The sequence below is a fragment of the Entelurus aequoreus genome, linkage group LG03 (assembly GCF_033978785.1).
Source record: "Entelurus aequoreus isolate RoL-2023_Sb linkage group LG03, RoL_Eaeq_v1.1, whole genome shotgun sequence".
Lineage (NCBI taxonomy): Eukaryota > Metazoa > Chordata > Actinopteri > Syngnathiformes > Syngnathidae > Entelurus > Entelurus aequoreus.
This window is the reverse complement of record NC_084733.1, coordinates 77,863,858-77,883,203: the sequence shown is the minus strand read 5'-3', so window position 1 is coordinate 77,883,203 and position 19,346 is coordinate 77,863,858. Positions and strand designations below refer to the sequence as shown.

At 39.1% G+C, this 19,346-nt stretch overlaps 1 protein-coding gene across 1 annotated transcript in view; it reads right to left on the bottom strand.

Moving 5' to 3' along the window:
• Window positions 1–19,346, bottom strand: part of pik3c2a (phosphatidylinositol-4-phosphate 3-kinase, catalytic subunit type 2 alpha) — a 77,067-nt gene that overhangs the window by 8,991 nt on the left and 48,730 nt on the right. Inside the window, exons 12-25 of the mRNA XM_062042808.1 lie at window positions 14,343–14,465; window positions 14,103–14,270; window positions 13,891–14,008; window positions 11,019–11,161; window positions 9,293–9,484; window positions 9,129–9,222; window positions 8,943–9,037; window positions 5,591–5,771; window positions 5,380–5,484; window positions 3,363–3,455; window positions 3,135–3,264; window positions 2,902–3,038; window positions 1,244–1,413; window positions 1,020–1,176 (exon numbers count right to left, since the gene is read on the bottom strand). Of these exons, the coding sequence (XP_061898792.1) occupies window positions 1,020–1,176; window positions 1,244–1,413; window positions 2,902–3,038; window positions 3,135–3,264; window positions 3,363–3,455; window positions 5,380–5,484; window positions 5,591–5,771; window positions 8,943–9,037; window positions 9,129–9,222; window positions 9,293–9,484; window positions 11,019–11,161; window positions 13,891–14,008; window positions 14,103–14,270; window positions 14,343–14,465 (1,906 nt within the window). The remainder of the gene's footprint in view (window positions 1–1,019; window positions 1,177–1,243; window positions 1,414–2,901; window positions 3,039–3,134; window positions 3,265–3,362; window positions 3,456–5,379; window positions 5,485–5,590; window positions 5,772–8,942; window positions 9,038–9,128; window positions 9,223–9,292; window positions 9,485–11,018; window positions 11,162–13,890; window positions 14,009–14,102; window positions 14,271–14,342; window positions 14,466–19,346) is intronic.

Sequence of the window (19,346 nt, the reverse complement as noted above, 5' to 3'; positions counted from 1 at the left end):
ACATAACACATGCTAACTTTCTTAAGCTAATTTGGCTGCCATACGCCTCAGAGTTATATAACTTGGTACTCACCATGCTAATGTTAGAATGCTAGCATGCTAACATTGTTAGCCAACTTTGCAGCCGTACACTTTGCAGTCATACAGATCGGTACGAGACACATGCTAAGTAAGCATGCTAAAATACTAACATTAGCATGCCAACTTTGTTAGCAAACTTTACAGCTGTACACCTCTGAGTCATATACCTGTAGATTGGTGCTAGACACATGCTAACATTAACATGCTAGCATACTAAGATTTGCATGCTCACTTTGTTAGCTAACTTTGTAACTGTACTCCTTGGAGTCATATATATTGGTACTTGACACATGCTAACGTTCGTATCCTAGCATACTAACATTAGCATGCTAACAATGTTAGCAAACTTTACAAGGTCATATAATGTAGTACGCGCCACATGCTAACTGTTAGACACCTAGCATGTTAATGTTAGCATGCTAAGTTTAGCACTCGTATGGATTCTTCATACATCACTCCAAGCAACGTTTGTAAGTTTTACAATATAACTAAAGCTGTTAATACTTACTAAACTGTCCCATGTGTGATGTCTGTAGGTGTGTTTTGATGCATATGTGTACGTGTTTTCGTAATGTAGTCGAGATAGCGTCGTTAGCATTAGCTAATATGCTAACACGTTTACAAATGTCTGTGTTAGCATTATTCACTTCGTTTCGTAAAACGTCACCGTGGAGTTATTGGGTCTTTTTAGCCGATTGGAGAGCTAGCTTCCGCAGCTAGTGGGTCCAGGACGATGACTTCTGTTTTGTTTGATCATCCGTTTTACTGCCGTGTTACAGACATCGATTGGAAACAATTAAGGTATAAAATAAATAAATAAACATTTACAAAATATTTCTGTCAATAGCTCATTTCACAACGTATATATCCAGTGCGGCTACAGTAATAATGCTCAATTTTTGTATCGTTCTGCTGTGTGTGTGTGTGCGTGCGTTCACCAGCGACAGCAGGTTGAGGAAAAGTCCAGAGTGTTTGCGGATGAGGTTGTAGGCCTGGCAGCACAAGTCGACAAACAGCTGGAAGCGACTGGTGGGGCGCTCGCCGCCGTTAATGACGTACGCCATGTCGGACGTCAGCACAAACGGCGCTCGGTCCCTTCAGGGCGAGATGCAACAGGATGTCAACACGGCGAAAAGGAAGAGAGAAAAGTATTAACGCTCACCTTTTGAAGCTGCCGAACATCTGGGCGTGGCCCAGGAACTTGCCGAAGTCGATGTGGAACATGTGTCCCGTGGAGCGCAGCATGATGTTGTCGTTGTGGCGGTCGCAGATGCCCAGCACGTAGGTCGCCACGCAGCAGCCCGCACACGAGTAGATGAAGTTCTCCGACGCCTGCAGAGAGTGGTGGGAGGACACATTAGGTACACCAGAAAGCTTGACAACCCGCGTGAGGCTGTAGACAAGCACAGTGTGCCTCCTCCAATTCTTGTGCAATATATGTGGGAATTAGGGATAGCGTCTACATCCTGATATATAATATCACAATTTATTATTTGGTATGTAAAGGACAATAAAACCATTTTAAAACGGCTTACAAAGGCTCCTAATTTGGCTGCGGACGTATGAAGTATGATTTTAATCCTTTGTTTTTTGCCCATAAAGCCCTCCTGTGTCCAAAGACGACCACTGTAATATGGAAAATATACTAGGACTGGGCGATCAAACAATCTAAATATATAATCGCAATAGACATGTAGCTGGTATCAATAAAAAAATGTGTTTGATAAAACTTTTATTAATTTTTTTCTGCCCGTCTTCGTCGGAAGAAAGCGCAAGTTGCAAAGCAAGGTTGGTTGCATGAACAAAGACACTCGCTCTCTGGTAACCGAGCAACGCAGGAAGTGATCACTGATCAGTGGGCGTAACACGCTAACAGCCAATCAGGTAACAGTATCAACTATCAGGTTTGGTTGCGCCATCTTGTTGTCTCGCGGTTGATTCTTTGCATGGAGTGAGAAGAGAAAGTAAAAATGAAGAAATTTGTGGACAAAACAGGAAAAGTCACCTTGACAGTATGGCACTTTTTTAGATTTTTTCAAAGGGACCGTAGTCAGACCAATGTGGTCTGTAAATTGTAAAACCACAGCACCTTAGCCGCGCTCACCCTTTAGAGCACAGCTGTAACTTCCTGGCACTAAACCTACAGACAATAGTTCTTTTCAGGTTTCTCTGTGTTTACATTTTCACACTTTGCACTATTTTGTTACACTTTATAAAGCATTTTTTACATATTCCTTATTTTTGCACCTTCATGTTAAGAGCTTATTGTTATGTGTTCAATGTTATTTTACGATTTTGTTTACATTGATTGTTTTCCATGCTTGTGTTGACATTTCCTTTCCTTTCTGCCTTATTAGCTAATGGGACTATAATCAGGGGAAGGTAATATTTTAAATACAAATGTTTAAATGTAATATATTTTTCTATTGGTCCTAATTTTGCATAGGTCACAAAAAATATCAATAATTATCAATATCAACCCATATAAAACACTTATATCATGATACAGTTTTCAGGACGCTTTTGTTCGCTTGTCGCTGTCAGATTAGCAGGACACTGCTCGCATAACAATAGCATTAAAATCTCTATAGTCTGCCAAATTCATATAATTTATATCATAAATCATGCAACTCTAGTAATGTTGGGTATCAAATTTGGTACTTTTATGGGTAAAACTCTGTTATTAAGAAGGATACATTTGATATTGTGTCACACCGGCTCAAGCACTTGGCAGGCAAACAGGCAAATTCTATCATTCATGTAAAACGTTCTCGTCAACAGTTTTTTATTTATTTTTTATTAAAAAAAAAGCTAGCGCACCTTCTCGTACTCGTCCTCAGCAGGGTTGTACTTGCGGAGCCACTCGGCCAGCGGCTTGTCCTTGAAGGAGCCGGTGACGCCGTACTCCACCTGGATCTTCCTCAGGGTGTCGGAGGATGGCACCAGCTCCACCATGCCTGTGGCGACACAGCGCAGGGCTTGCACGTGTTCACGCTGGAAAAAAGGCCCCCTCCCTCACTCGCCGACAGAAGCGTTTGGCGAGCGTTTGCTACCTTTGTCCTTGCCCGTGGAGATGCACTTGAAGTTCACGATGCGCAGGTCCAGCCCCTCTTGCAGCCAGATGCGGTCCATGATGCGGATCATCTGCAGAGCCAACATGTCCTGCCTCAGGTCTTCTCCCACCTGACGTGGTAGGGAAGGGAACAAATGACACTGGGTGTTCAACTGTAGGCCACCAGGGGGAGCAGTGTTACAAGGACAATGATGTGAAATGAGTGTACCTTGAACATAACGTTGATCTCCTCTCCCAGTGGGTCAGCATTGACCAGCGCCAGTTTGAGAGGAACAGCATTGGAGTTAAAGAAGGAGCAGGCCTGCCCACACAAACAAAGTCACACTTAAAATCAGGGAGAGGAAAAAAAGGACAATGTGCAAGCGGTGTGACTTTATCTAATATTCAATAGCTTTTATTGACTTACTATACGCAAAAAAACTAATGTTATGTAGTTTAAATAGTTTAGTGGTTTTGTTTTAGTGAAGTGCACACACAATATTATGTACAAATGACAAGGGTCCAGGCAATGGCGTGCGTTTTGTTTACATCCGGTTTCAGCGGCGCGGTTTTCATTAATCAAAGTTATTTTTAGTGGTCGAGTTTTCTTTACATCACTTGTCAATAGTGCACAAATAATAGGCTACATATATCAATTCATACTGTAACGACCAGCTAATGTTAACATTTTATGTTTGTGTGGCTGGGATTTGATGTCAATTTTTCCCACGTTTACAAACACACCGTCCGTGCCTGAAAGGTGATTGGTGGAGAATGAGGAAGGGTTGTTGCGTGCCCGGGGAAGCGCAGAGACGAAAGTGTTGGCATTAGAGGTAAAACCTGTTGGAATTGTGCCGTTTGTTATCATAAGATTGGTAATAACAGTTAAAAATAGCGTTGCACATTGTGTGATTTCTTCTGGGGGCTACAATACATTATATTACTTTAATTTGTTTTCAAGTTAAAAAAAAACAACAACCTTATTTTCAACCAGCTGCATTGTCCTTCCATTTAGTGCTTTCAAACCTAAGTAGATTGTCTGTCGTTCAGTCTTCAAGCCGTCCATAGCGTTTCTGCTTGTATGGATTCTTCATTCATCACTCCAAGCAACGTTTGTCAGTTTTACAATATAACTAAAACAATTCATACTTACTAAACCATCCCATATGTGATGTCTGTAGGAGTGTTTTCATGCATATTTGTACGTGCTATCGTAATGCAATGAAGCTACCGTCACAAATTCCTCAGTAAATTCACCAAAACGTCACCGTGGAGTTATTGAGTCTGTTTAGCTGATTGGAGAGCTAGCTTCCGCAGCTAGTGGGTCCATGACGATGACTTCTGTTCTGTTTGTATTTGTTTATTGTTGCATTTAAATAAACATTTAGAAAATCCTTCTGTGTAAATAACTAATTTCACAACGTACAGTACAGGCCAAAAGTATTACTATTCTTTCTTTTCATAACTATTTACATTGTAGATTGTCACTGAAGGCATCAAAACTATGAATGAACACGTACTTGACAAAAAAAGGTGAAATAACTGAAAAAATGTTTTATATTGTAGTTTCTTCAAAATAGCCACCATTTGCGCTGATTACTGCTTTGCACACTCTTGGCATTCTCTCGATGAGCTTCAATCACACCTGTGAAGTGAAAACCATTTCAAGTGACTACCTCTTGAAGCTCATGGAGAGAATGTCAAGAGTGTGCAAAGCAGTAATCAGCGCAAAGGATGTTTATTTTGAAGAAACTAGAATATAAAACATGTTTCAGTTATTTCACCTTTTTTTGTTAAGTACATAAATCCACATGTGTTCATTCATAGTTTTGATGCCTTCAGTGACAATCTACAATGTAAATAGTCATGAAAATAAAGAAAACGCATTGAATGAGAAGGTGTGTCCAAACTTTTGGCCTGTACTGTATACATCTGCGGCTTATATTCTGCTGCGGCTAATATATGGAAAAATATTTTTCCCTTCTAAAATGTAATGGGTGCGGCTTATATACTGGTGCGCTCTATAGTCCTGGAAATACGTTATGAAAATTGGTATTATGTACATCCCCAGACATGTACGCAAATAACTAATCTTTGTGTTATTGTTGCCAAAGCAAACAGTTTGTAATTGTTCTGATGTGACGCTGTGTTTCATTTTGTGTTCGGAATATAAAATGAAATGGGCCGAGAGCTTTAAACGCTGCACATCACATAAAAGGAGAGATAACCTTCACCGTGTGTGTTACCTTGACGTTTAGCTCTTTGGCCACCAGACTGGGGAAGAGAGGCAGCCGACAGCTATTCCTCTTGAAAAAGTTCTGAACACTTTCAAGGCCCTCCTGAAGAGCCACCTGAAACAACACACGCACACAATCGCATGAAGAACTCACAAGAAATGTGTTGAAGAGAAACAATACGTTCCGAATGCAGAGCAAACGTCGGAGGATGCACACTGACCTGTCTCGTGGACCCTCCGGCCTGTTTCACCCTTTCGGCCACGGCCCCAAGCAGCGTGACCAGCTGAGTTTGTTTCTCCAGCTCGGCCCTCAGTTTGCCGCCGCACAGACACAGCAGGGCGCCGAGCACGCGCTCGTAACGGCGCCCCGACACGGCATCCTGCACGGCGTCTTTGAGCAACCTGCAAACGACACGCACACAAGGTTCAAGGTTCCAGGCGACTTTATTTGTGCCCGAAGGTAGATTTGCTTTGCAGCGTGAAATAAAGGAGAACGGCATCTGCATACATATTAAAATAAAGAAAAGTATTAACACAAAAAATAGCAGAACATGACAACAGGCTGCAAGGGACCAGGAAAAGAAGAAAGAAAAAGTCACATGAACAATAAAAAGAGTTATCAAAAGATAAAAATAAATAAATACGTGAAAAATAGCTATAATTTGTTTACAGGCATGCTGAAACATGACTAAAGTGAAGTGCACCCACCGGACAAAACATTAGGTACGGTGTAAAGCTCATAACATACTTTTTTAAATTATAATTAGGGGTGAAACGGTACCCCATAATGTATGGTTCAGTTAATTTTGGGTACAATTCTCAAAGATAAAAGCATTTTGAGCATTTAAGATTTATTACAATTTTTCAGAATCAAAATCAGCAGTACTTTATTAATCCCTGAAGGGAAACTTTGATTTTCGGCACAGTCCCATTCAAGAGCAGACAAACATTACAGGGAGACAGAACAGGATCACTGATGCTTACGATCTTTAATAACTATACCTCTATTCCTGTATTCATATCTACTGTATAAAGTACAATAACCTATCTGCACCCACTACCCAGAACATGTATTGTGTTGCTTTCATATGCACATTCAATATTCTACTTGAGGTTCAGACCAGGGGTGGGCAACCTTCACAATACCAAGAGCCATTTGAGCCCATTTCCCGCCACATAAAACACACTGGGAACCGCAAACTTTGTTTGATCCCTAAAATGACGATAACGGCACTTATGGTTTCACTACACTTATAAAATAGCCTTCATGAAATCAAACACTAGACAGAAAACGACTCAAGTTTATTTGCTCTGATCAGCCTTCCGCAGCAGTTCCAAAACTGCTCTTTTATGGTCATCTCCAGCTGGGTATATTTTCGAAAATTCTGTGTGTTTGTTCTGGAAATGTCTTCAACAATTGATTTTCTTTGGTTTTTTGCTATTTTATACCAACATATGAAGCACACAAATGAACCATCAACAGTGAAGGCAAAAGAATCTGTCCATTAAGCATTAAATGTTGCATTTTCTGTCAATTGTAGACCGCTAAAAAAACAATACAATTGCTTGGGAACAAAAGCAGTTGTATTGTTTAGGGGGTGTGATATACATTTCGATCGACAAAATATTAACATACGTTTTATTTTTATATTAAAAGATCACAGAACTCTCCAAATAACAAATTAAAATAAACTAACTAAATCAAATTAATTAAAATTAAATAGCCATTATTCATTGAAATTTTCTGTCAAAGGCAAGTCAAAGGGAGTTAGGGTAGAGGCGCAGGTTGCAGACCCCTGCGCCCTACCCTGCCAAGATACCTGTGGTGGTGAAGGCATTGTTAAGGGCGTGGTCACTGTGACCGAGTAATTAGCAAAATTTGCTATATTTGGTGAAAAAATGTATACATACATTTAAAATGTGTTATTATTAATTAGTATTAACATATATATTTTAATCGTTTTGCCATATTTTCAATTGTGGCTGCTTATTGTATTTTATCAAGTGTCTAGCGAGTAGCAACTTTTAATTATTTCTTTAATTAAAAACAACGAACAACAAATCTAGCATCTTTTTATGGTGTTATTATAAAAAGTAGTCGTGTTTAGAGACTCTACATCTGTCCCTCGATGTCCCTGACTAAAGAGGCTGTAGCGAGCATGACGTCACACTTGCTTCACGCTGTTACTCCAGTTCGACTTTATCTTCTTAAAAGCCGCCACCGTCCTCCTAATATTTTCACATTTTGTAGATGGCTGTCCACGGGTACATCTGGGATGGACATATTAAAAGTTACGTCAACATTGCAGACATGCTGACATAGCTCCAGACAATGGCGTGCGTTTTGTTTGCATCCGGTTTCGGTAGGGCGGTTTTCGTTAATCAAAGTATTTTCGGTGGTCGAGTTTTGTTTACATCACTTGTCAATAGTGCGCGAATAGGCTATATATATATATATATACTGTACTTTTCAATGAAGATAACTTTAAACTAGTCTTAACTTTAAAGAAATACACTCTATACATTGCTAATGTGGTAAATGACTATTCTAGCTGCAAATGTCTGGTTTTTGGTGCAATATCTACATAGGTGTATAAAGGCCCATTTCCAGCAACTATCACTCCAGTGTTCCAGTGGTACAATGTGTTTGCTCATTGGCTCAGAAGGCTAATTGATGATTAGAAAACCCTTGTGCAATCATGTTCACACATCTGAAAACAGTTTAGCTCGTTACAGAAGCTACAAAACTGACCTTCCTTTGAGCAGATTGAGTTTCTGGAGCATCACATTTGTGGGGTCAATTAAACGCTCAAAATGGCCAGAAAAACTCGACAGTCTATTCTTGTTCTTAGAAATGAAGGCTATTCCACAAAATTGTTTGGGTGACCCCAAACTTTTGAACAGTAGTGTGTATATATATATATATATATATATATATATATATATATATATATATATATATATACACACACACACCGGTATATATATATATATATATAAATTCATAATGTAACGACTAGTTAATGTTAATGTTTTTTGTTTGTATGGCTTGGATTAGAGCAAAATTTTTCCCATGTTTACAAACACACCGTCTGTGCCTGAAAGGTGATTGGGGGACAATGAGGAAGTGTTGTTGTGTGTCCGGGGAAGCGCAGAGACGAAAGTGTTTGCATTAGAGGTCAAACCTGTTGGAATTGTGTCGTTTGTTATCATAAGATTGGTAATAAAAGTTAAAAATAGCGCCTGACTTTGTGTGATTTCTTCTGGGGGCTACAATACATTATATTACTTTAATTTGTTTAAGTGAAAAAAACAACAACCTTATTTTTAAGGTGTGGTGGTAATAAAAATGCAATGGCGGCACGCCACATTCAATTACATTAGGGGGAAACCCTGCATAGATTTTGAATGTGTTGTTTGTGTTTTTCCAAAGATTCTGAGCACATTTAAAAATACTGCGATAATAATGATAACCGTACTCATTTGGGTCACAATAACCTTGATAAGAAATGTTCATAGCCTGACATCCCTAACATCAGATGAGGACTACAAAAGGAATTTGTATCTGCTCACCAGTAGAGGTAGTGTGCGATGTTGATGTTGCCGAGCGCTCGCGACAGCAGCAGCAAGACCAGGGCGCTCTTGAGGTGACACTCAAACTTTAAAGCCTGCAAGGGGATGACAACAACCACGCAGCTGGTTAAGAGGCCCCCAGTGCCAAGCGTGTTTGTGTGTCTGCGTGCCAGTCAGCGGCTGCACCTGCACTAATTGCGGCAGGTAGTCTGCCAGCTCGTCGTCGCTGCTGTCCTCGATCCAGCTCACGGCCACCCGCCTCACCTCGATATCCGCAAACCTGCACGCAGGGGTCACTTGGTAACTTCAAACCAAGCAGTGCGACACACGCGCGGGCGTGGGAGACATACTTGGAGTCGAGCAGCTCCAGCGCGGTGACGGTGGGCAGCGGGGGCCAGTGGTGCAGCAGGGCGTGGATGTGAGCCATGCTGGCCCAGTCCCAGCTGGGCGCGCTGGCCAGCACCTTGGGGAGGCTGCTGGGGTGATCCCTCCGACAGTGGAGGCGGTGGTCCCAGAGGAGCTGGTGGTCGGCCCGCTTCAGCCTGCGGAGGAAGTTGCATTAAAGACGCTTCCTGTTCCCCCTCACTCATAAAACACAATATAAATGGGATTAGTCTGTGGAAGCAGCTTGTCGTTACAACTTGGTACAGTAAATGGCGCTATGCAGCGTAAAGCCACTTCTTATGTACCTGGGGCTTCATGGACTTGCCCTTTTTCACAGCAAAGATGAGATGACATTTTTAACTCGGCCCGCCAGACGCTTCCAAATTTTTTTTAGGACCTTTAACATCAAAACTGTAGCCGCCATAATGATGTGCAGGTTTATATGAATATTTATACCAGATCTTTATGCTTTAACATCAATTCTCAAATCAAAATAGACATATTTGATATTTCAGTTCAGTGGTGTTCAAACTTTTTCCACCAAGGGACACATAGTAACAAGTCAAAGTATGCAGGGGCCATATTGATATTGTTGAAGATTTGTATTATAGGTTATAAGTTGATTAAGTATATTATTAATTATTAGTTGGAACATTTCAGCTTTTTCTCCGACTGATTCCTACTGAATTCGGATTAGGCAGAAAGTGCAGATCTCGGGCACATGACTACTTTCAATATGGCTTGTGTATTTATAAGGGGGCGTGGCCTGCGTGTGCCCAGCCAAACAAACCTTTTGATCAATTGGGATGTAACATAGAAATGTGCTTGCGTCCATTTTAATACATTTTTTACGTATGCCGTTTTCTAGATTTAAGCGTACACCAATTTTTTTGTAGGAAATCCATCCTCTTAATACATGACACCCCTAGTCTGCCAGAGAATAAGAAGACGTAGCAGGAGGAATAAGATCTTCTACTCTTTATCAAAAAAGCAACTGGTGACATAATTACTGACTTCTTCTGGTGATATTGGGGACTTTTGGAGATGAATATTAAGCATGTTTTCAAGCTTTTAATAATTATTCAGCAATGGTCCTTTAATATGCAGCGGATTCTTAGTGTTTTCGCTTTTTTTTGTGGTCCGCAGCTGACCTCCCTGTATAAATAATATGCAGCACTCCAGGGATCCGGCGAGCACCAAAACACAAAGGGAGCACACAAAAGCAGCTTCACAAGCCCTGTGCCCACACGGGGCCGGAGACAAAAATGGGAAAGAACAGGACGCGGGCGGCGAGGGCCCGATAAGAGAGCGCTCTGTGCTCCGGTGCCAGTGGAGTGGCATGGTTCTAGGCAACAGGGCGGATACTTGGCTTCGAGCAAAGAAAGAAATGCAAAAACGTGCCAATCAAATGATTGCAGTGGCATCAAAAACAAACGCTTAAGATAAAAACACACACTACCTCTAAAACAACTGCATGAGAGAAAGTTCACAGAACAAAACAAAATTTAGTCAGGAAGCATTTCTCTCATGCAGTTGCTTTGGGGGTTTGTGTGTATTTTTGGCATTTGCAGCATTTTGCTTTTCTTGCTGGTCCAAGCAGCAATTTCAATTATTTCAATGGCCGACACTGTTTGGCAATATAAGTGTTCGTCATCGAAACCAATTGGCACCACTGTTTAATATTCATTTTACCCGAAATTAGATGCACGGCTGCAGATTTTCTCTAGCTTGCGTCTCAGGTCAGGGTCAAGCTCCTCCAGTTTGTTGGGCTCTGGGCTGGGAGCCTCCTGAGGGCCCACATACAAAACATCCAGCGTCGACTTCGGAAAATCCACCTGTCGGTGACAGGTAAGAGTTCCAAACAGGTCACATTCAGTAATACTGTAATGCACAATGCAAAACCAGAAAGTTGGTTTCCATTAAAGGGGAACTGCACTTTTTATTTGATTTTATTTTGCCTAGCATTTACAATCATTATGCAAGATAAGAACACGTTTTTCTTTTTTTATGCATTCCGAATTTTAAGCGCTAGCAAAAGTCAGCTAACAATGGAGTTGATTGAAGTTGCTCTATTCCGCCGTGAAGCGCTCCAAAAAAATATCCCAAAACCTCCATCAACATGTTATGTACATGCTCCAAGTATATACAGTGCATGTAATGTAGTAAACAGGCACATCTGTTAAAACGTAATATTTTTGTATTTTGATCATTTTAAGCATACAGCGGCCCATTAATTTCAGAGACGCGTCACAACGTTCACTTTTCCCTTCAACAACGACAACAACAAACCTACTACTCACGGTAGGGTTGTCCCAATACCAAAATGTATTTCGATACTTTTCAAAAATAAAGGGGACCACAAAAAATGTCAAAATTACCTTTATTTTAACAGAAAATCTTATGATACATTAAATATATGTTTTTTTATTGCAACAACAACAATCTTGGCATTAAATAAGATGTTGAACATACATACTAAACAACTTGTCTTTTAGTAGTAAATAAGCAAACAAAGGCTCCTAATTTGGCTGCTGATGTATGCAGTAACATATTGTGTCATTTATCATTCTATTATTTTGTCTAAATTATAATAGATTATTAAACTACTTGTTCATTTACTGTTAATATCTGCTTACTTTCTGTTTTACCGTGTTCTATCTACACTTCTGTTAAAATGTAATAAGCACTTATTGTTCTGTTGTTTGGATACTTAACATTGGTTATAGGTGATACTACAAATGTTGGTATCAATCCAATATCAAGTAGTTACAGGATCATACATTGGTCATAATTAAAGTTCTCCTGTGTCCAGGATCATATTTCAATAACAAAAGTGACAAAAGATTTTGTGATACTAAAAAATATCGACGTAATCATTGTAGTAAATAATATACACGGTTCTTGTACTTGGTATTGTTACAGTCGACGTCTGTGAAGATACACCCACGACATTTGTTTCCATTCAGAAGCGGTAGCTTGCTGTTTGCGGTTAGCTATTGTATCCCTAACATGGATGTATGTTAAAGATAAATAAAAATTTCAGAAATCTGATTTTTCTGACAGACAGAGTGATATGACTACCGTAATTTCCGGACTATAAGCCGCACCTGACTATAAGCCGCACCAGCTAAATTTAGGGGAAAATACGGATTGCTCCATATATAAGCCGCACCCGACTATAAGCCGCAGGGTTTTGATGTGTAATTAGCGTAGTATATAGGGGTTCCTGCTACCACGGAGGGGATTGTCGGGACAGAGATGACTGTTTGGGAACGCAAAGCGTCCCATTTATTAACAATAAATCTTTCAATCATTCAATCAAACTTTCACATCTTTGACATGGCGAACAGCATTCGTGCAGAGTACAAATAATACAACGGTGCAAAGTAATACAAAGTGCTCGCCTGTACGTTATCAAAATAACCAGCCTACCGGTATATGAAAAGTCAGTCTTTAATCATTGTGTCATCGTCTTCCTCCTGCGTACTAAAACCACCGAAATCCTCTTCGTCGGTGTCGGAGAAGAACAGGCCGTAAATAAGCCGCACCCTTGTATAAGCCGCAGGGACCAGAACGAGGGGAAAAAGTAGCGGCTTATAGTCCGGAAATTACGGTATTTACAGTACCTGTGGGATAATAATGATAGATAATGATGCATTTTATTTTTCAATAATTATGTAATTTATAGAGAATGTTTTATCCTTGTGGAATTTAATCATTATTCAATTTACTGTGTGTCATAATGAATCTATGCAGGCTAAATTGAAATAATCTCAGTTTGAAGAACATATTCTCGAAGAATTTCTATTCGATTCTTTGAACAATGTTTAAGTAACAGTAACTGACATAGATACATAAATAAAAAGTTAAAACGTATAGTACCATAGGTTACCATCATAGATGTCTTCAAAACTATGATTTTTTATTTATTTAATTGCTGTCGTTTCTCAAATAAAAATTCATAAAAAATATTAATCATGTTGCAATATTTTAACATGCCACTCTATGGAAATAACATTATTGTCTGATTATCAAATTAGAAAAACACTAAAAATTAATTAGCTATGATTTTAAATTAGTATTATGTTAGTTACAAAATAAGGGAGGAAATTATGCATTTACTAAATAATTCAGTTTTAGTGCGTATTTCCCTACTTACCAGACATTTCCGTGATAAAAGCGGCAACTCCTTTTTTTCGCTCCCAACATTGCTGCAGCATAAAGTAAAGTTTGCGTAATTTTTCCCTTTTCCTGAACAGATAATTATTCGTGGATAGGCTTTGGAATATTCTTCACGGACTATCTGTCATTTTCTTTTTGGTTTAAGAGTCATTCGCGTTTTTTCTCCAGCTGATTCCATGACCGTCCATTCGGTTGAGAACAATGGCGATTTGGTGCCTAGCATTTGGCAGAGGTGCTATAAATAGCCTCTCGCACAGCATACGGAATCGCTCGACAGGAAGTTATCAGCGCAGTGCCGGTTGTATTTGCTTCGATACGGTTCATAGTGAGTGGTTTCTACGGATCACTAAAGTACTCTCAAAGTATTGACAGTAAATACTACCTGCAGCGCGATCCGCTCTGCAGGCATCTTCTTGCGGCCACTGGTGGAGCCGGCAGCAGGAGCAGCGCACTCGGTGGAGGTCCACAAACACAGCAGCCTGGTGCTGCTGGCGAGAACCCTGTGAGGCACAGCCCGCCAGGAACAGCCGCTTTTGAAAACCAGTTGCAATCGTGACACCTGACTGAAGTGTCATTCACGCTGTGTTCTTTTACCGTCTGAAGTCAAAGAGTGGCATGGACACTTTTCCCAGCATCTCTGGGGCCTTCCTCTGCTTGTTGGAGTCCGGAGAGCCTCCGGCGTTCTGGTTGAGCACGGCATACAGAGTCAGGCTGAGGACGGACTCCAAAGGGAGCACTGCCACTGCGATGGGGAAGTTGATGCTGGGACCGAGTGACAACGTCAGTGAAGGGGACGTGACGCACACGAAGAAAATGGATGGAAGCGTCACTTACAGCTCGTCCCATTTGATGTGGTAGAAGTAGCTCTTGTACGTGCCCACTCTCTTGGACTGGACCGGCTTGAACAGGTTCTTGCCGTTGTGGGTGAGGGAACACACCAGGAAGTATTTCTCGTAACTGTAAGACATTCATGACAAAAACTTCTAAAATGATATTGGATACCAGTAAGAAGTTTATTTGAAAATACTCCATAAATTTGAGGACAGGGTAAATCTGTATTCTTCTCCTCTTGGCTGAAAAGCTAAGTTTCCCAGCCTGCTTGCCTGCTTTGTTGAATCGAGGGTTGGCTCCAGCCTGCCACCCCCACCCCTGCTCAGAGCTGCATAGAGATACACTCCCCTTAACCAATTACATCCAAAAAGAATCACTAAAAGTATTTTAACCTGCTGTCACTTTGCCATTGCCAAGATAAACAGATGGAAAATAGCATACCTATTTAAAAATAAAAAAAAATAAAAAATACATCACGGAATATATTATTTTAAAACATATTATATCATATTAATAACATATTACTATTTTTATAAATTATTATTCATCAAATATTATATATAATTATATCAAATATTCTATTCTTCTTTACTGTTTTCATTTGCATCTATTAGTTTGACAGGTACAATGCACAGACCAGAGAGTTTATTTTATTTCTTATCATCTTGAATTAATGAATTATTTATAGAATGTTGTATTTTACATCAATATATATAATAAGTAATATCATATATATATATATATATATATATATATATATATATATATATATATATATATATATATATATATATATATATATATATACAGTGGGGCAAAAAAGTATTTAGTCAGCCACCCATTGACAATCAATGGGTGGCTGACTAAATACTTTTTTGCCCCACTGTATATATATATATATATATATATATATATATATATATATATATATATATATATATATATATATATATATATATATATATATATATACCTGTATATATATATATATATATATGGGCAGTATAGCTCGGTTGGTAGAGCGACCGTGCCAGCAACTTGAGGGTTCCAGGTTCGATCCCCGCTTCCGCCATCCTAGTCACTGCCGTTGTGTCCTTGGGCAAGACACTTTACCCACCTGCTTCCAGTGCCACCCACACCGGTTTAAAAAATGTAACTTAGATATTGGGTTTCACTATGTAAAGCGCTTTGAGTCACCATAGAAAAGCGCTATATAAATATAATTCACTTCACTAATAAATAATATTTTATATATATATATAAGGGTGTCAACAAAAAAGATTGTACGAATGAGTCGCGATTATCATTTGTAATAATGCATTCCAAAAAATTTTAAATCGATAATTTTTTTATAAAAAAATTAAATATATATATACATATATATATATATATATATATTTTTTTGTGTGTGGGTGTTTTTTTAATTCTCTTTTTAATCTGTTCAGTCCAGCCACTCATATTGTTGATGTAGATGATCATATTTGTTGTACAGATTTACTTTAGAAAAGAGAAGTGTGGGATACTTCTCTTGTTGCCTTATTTGTATTTCCATCCATCAATTTTCTACCGCTTATCCCTTTCAGGGTCGCTGGAGCCTATCTATTTGACTTTATTAATTTTTATTTTTTTTAAACAAAACCCGTTTCCTTTTAAGTAATCTAGAAATGTATCACAGCTGCGTGTTTATTTTATGGAGGAATGTAGTTAATCATAGAACTGGCACCTAATGTTATTACAAAGTATTTATTTTTAATCGAGAACACACACGCACGCACGCTAATCATAGAACTGGCACCTAATGTTATTAAAAAGTATTTATTTTGAATCTACAAATGTTTCACAGCTGCGTGTTTTTTTATGGAGGAATGTAGTTAATCACGCACGGACGCACGCACGCATGCTAATCATAGAACTGGCACCCAATGTTATTAAAAAGTATTTATTTTGAATCTAGAAATGTATCACAGCTGCGTGTTTATTTTATGGAGGAATGTAGTTAATCATAGAACTGGCACCCAATGTTATTAATAAGTATTTATTTTGAATGGAAAACACACACGCACGCACGCACGCTAATCATAGAACTGGCACCCAATGTTATTAAAAAGTATTTATTTTGAATCTACAAATGTATCACAGCTGCGTGTTTATTTTATGGAGGAATGTAGTTAATCATAGAACTGGCACCCAATGTTATTAAAAAATATTTATTTTGAATGGAGAACACACACGCATGCACGCACGCTAATCATAGAACTATCACCTAATGTTATTAAAAAGTATTTATTTTGAATCTAGAAATGTATCACAGCTGCGTATTTTTTTAATGGAGGAATGTAGTTAGTTAATCACGCACGCAAGCACGCAACTACAGTTCATATATACATATACACACGCACGCGCACACATTATATATAATAAAAAATACTATGTATTATATTATATACAATTATATAAATATCAAATATATATATATAACAAATATATATTTGTGGTCTGTACAATGTCCCTGTCAAATTAATAAATACAAATAAATATAATTAGGATAAACACTGGAGAATCCAGCGTGGAACTGTGCTAATTTCACAAAACAGCTGTGCGTCATCAAGTGGCGAGAGCAAAGGAGCAGTGACTCGTCTCAAGCTACAAAAAAAATAAATAATTATTCCCACCGCTGCCTGAGTTTAGAGTTACACAATTCTTACATAAAAAAACATTTTCTAGCTGCTCATGTTCCCCCATTAGAACCAGACGTTGGCACCAGAACGCGCTATGCTTTCTAGCAGTGTGATTAAACAAAGAAATAACATTGACGCCTACACGTTGGCATTAATAGCCCTCTTAGATCTCCATGTGTGCCCACACACACCTGAGAATAAGTCTAATTTAAACGTGTGTGTGTGTGTGTGTGTGTGTGTGTGTGTGTGTGTGTGTAGGAGCTTCAAGGTGTTCAACACTTTCAGGGCGACTTGGTTCTCACTCTGTGACGTTACTTTCACTCCGCTTCTCTGTGCTGGGCGCCTTCATCTTACACGCAAAGTATTTCAACTAAAGTGCTACTATCTTTAGCATAATTTCCCTCCAATGTTGGTATACTGTCTCAGTTATCAAACGGCCAAACATTGCACGCAACAAACCAGTACGTCTAAAAGCGTATCATTCAGCAGAATTGAGCGCGTAAACAAGGAAAAGCCCGTGTTGGTGACTCATTCTCTGATTTTTTTTATTGAGTACGACTGCAAAATAATCCATCGTGGGTTCAGAGAAAGTTGCGAGTGCCAGGATATTGATAAAGAAGGGGGGAGAAACAGTATTGAATTCAACAAATAACTCAAACTACAAAGAAAATTCTACCCAAACATTTAATCAAGTCAAATAAGGCAACAAGAGAAGTATCAAACACTTTTCTAAAGTAAATCTGTACAGCAGATTTGGGCATTTACATCAACAATATGATTTGCCTGTGTGGCTGGACAGGACAGATTAAAAAACTTAATAAATACAAAAATATATATATATTTTTTTCAAATTGATTGTGTAATCGATTAAGAATCGTTACAAGTAAGAATCGCTATTCATTCGAAAACAGATTTTTTTTGACACCCCTAAATGTTTACGCGAGACAGTGTTTAGTTTGCAATTGGACGTGACGAGTCTGCAACTGGAAGTGACGTTTATTGTAACAAAGTTAAAAGTTAAAGTTAATGTACCACTGATAGTCACACAAACTAGGTGTGGTGAAATTACCCTCTGCATTTGACCCATCCCCTTGTTCCACCCCCTGCGAGGGGAAGGGAGCAGTAAGCAGCAGTGGGAATAATTTTGGTGATTCAACCCCCAATTCCAACCTTTGATGCTGAGTGCCAAGCATGGAGGTAATGGGTCCCATTTTTATATTCCTTGTTATGACTTGTCCAGGGTTTGAACTCACGACCTACCGATCTCAGGGTGGACACTAACCACAAGGCCACTGAGCAGGTTAAAGGTATCGAAATATGGCAGTTTGATTTTACGTGAATCGATACCTGGTAGTAGCGACGAAATTCGGACGGTGCCTACAAAAGTATCGAATTTGGTACCCATCCCACCCACAGAATTAATCCTTGATTCAACGATTCAAAATCTATACTTTTTTAATAACATTGGATGCCAGTTCTGTGATTATCTGTACAGCAGATATGATCATCAGCCCTTTGAGACACTTGTGATTTAGGACTATATAAATAAACATTGATTGATTGATTATTGATTGATTGATTGAGACTTTTATTAGTAGGTTGCACAGTGAAGTACATATTCCGTACAATTGACCACTAAATGGTAACACCCGAATAAGTTTTTCAACTTGTTTAAGTCGGGGTCCACTTAAATAGATTCATGATACAGATATATACTATCATCATAATACAGTCATCACACAAGATAATAACATTGAATTATTTACAATCAGGGGTGTGGAGGGTTAGGTTTGGTTGTTATCATCAACAATTGAGAACAGAGAAATGGATTTTGGAACAGTGTAGGTCTGACTTGGTAGGATATGTACAGCAAGTAGTGGAGAGAGAAACCATCAACAATTGAGAACAGAGAAATGGATTTTGGAACAGTGTAGGTCTGACTTGGTAGGATATGTACAGCAAGTAGTGGGGAGGGAGGGAGGGAGGGGGGGAAGAGAGAGAGAGAGAGAGAGAGAGAGAGAGAGAGAGAGAGAGAGAGAGAGAGAGAGAGAGAGAGAGAGAGAGAGAGGCATAAGAAAAAGTATCTGCATTTTATTGTTTACATTTGATTATTAACAATCCGGGGAGGGTGTTAGTTTAGGGTTGAAGCTGCCTGGAGGTGTACTTTTATTGCGGTTTTGAAGGAGGATAGAGATGCCCTTTCTTTTATACCTGTTGGGAGCGCATTCCACATTGATGTGGCATAGAAAGAGAATGAGTTAAGACCTTTGTTAGATCGGAATCTGGGTTTAACGTGGTTAGTGGAGATCCCCCTGGTGTTGTGGTTATG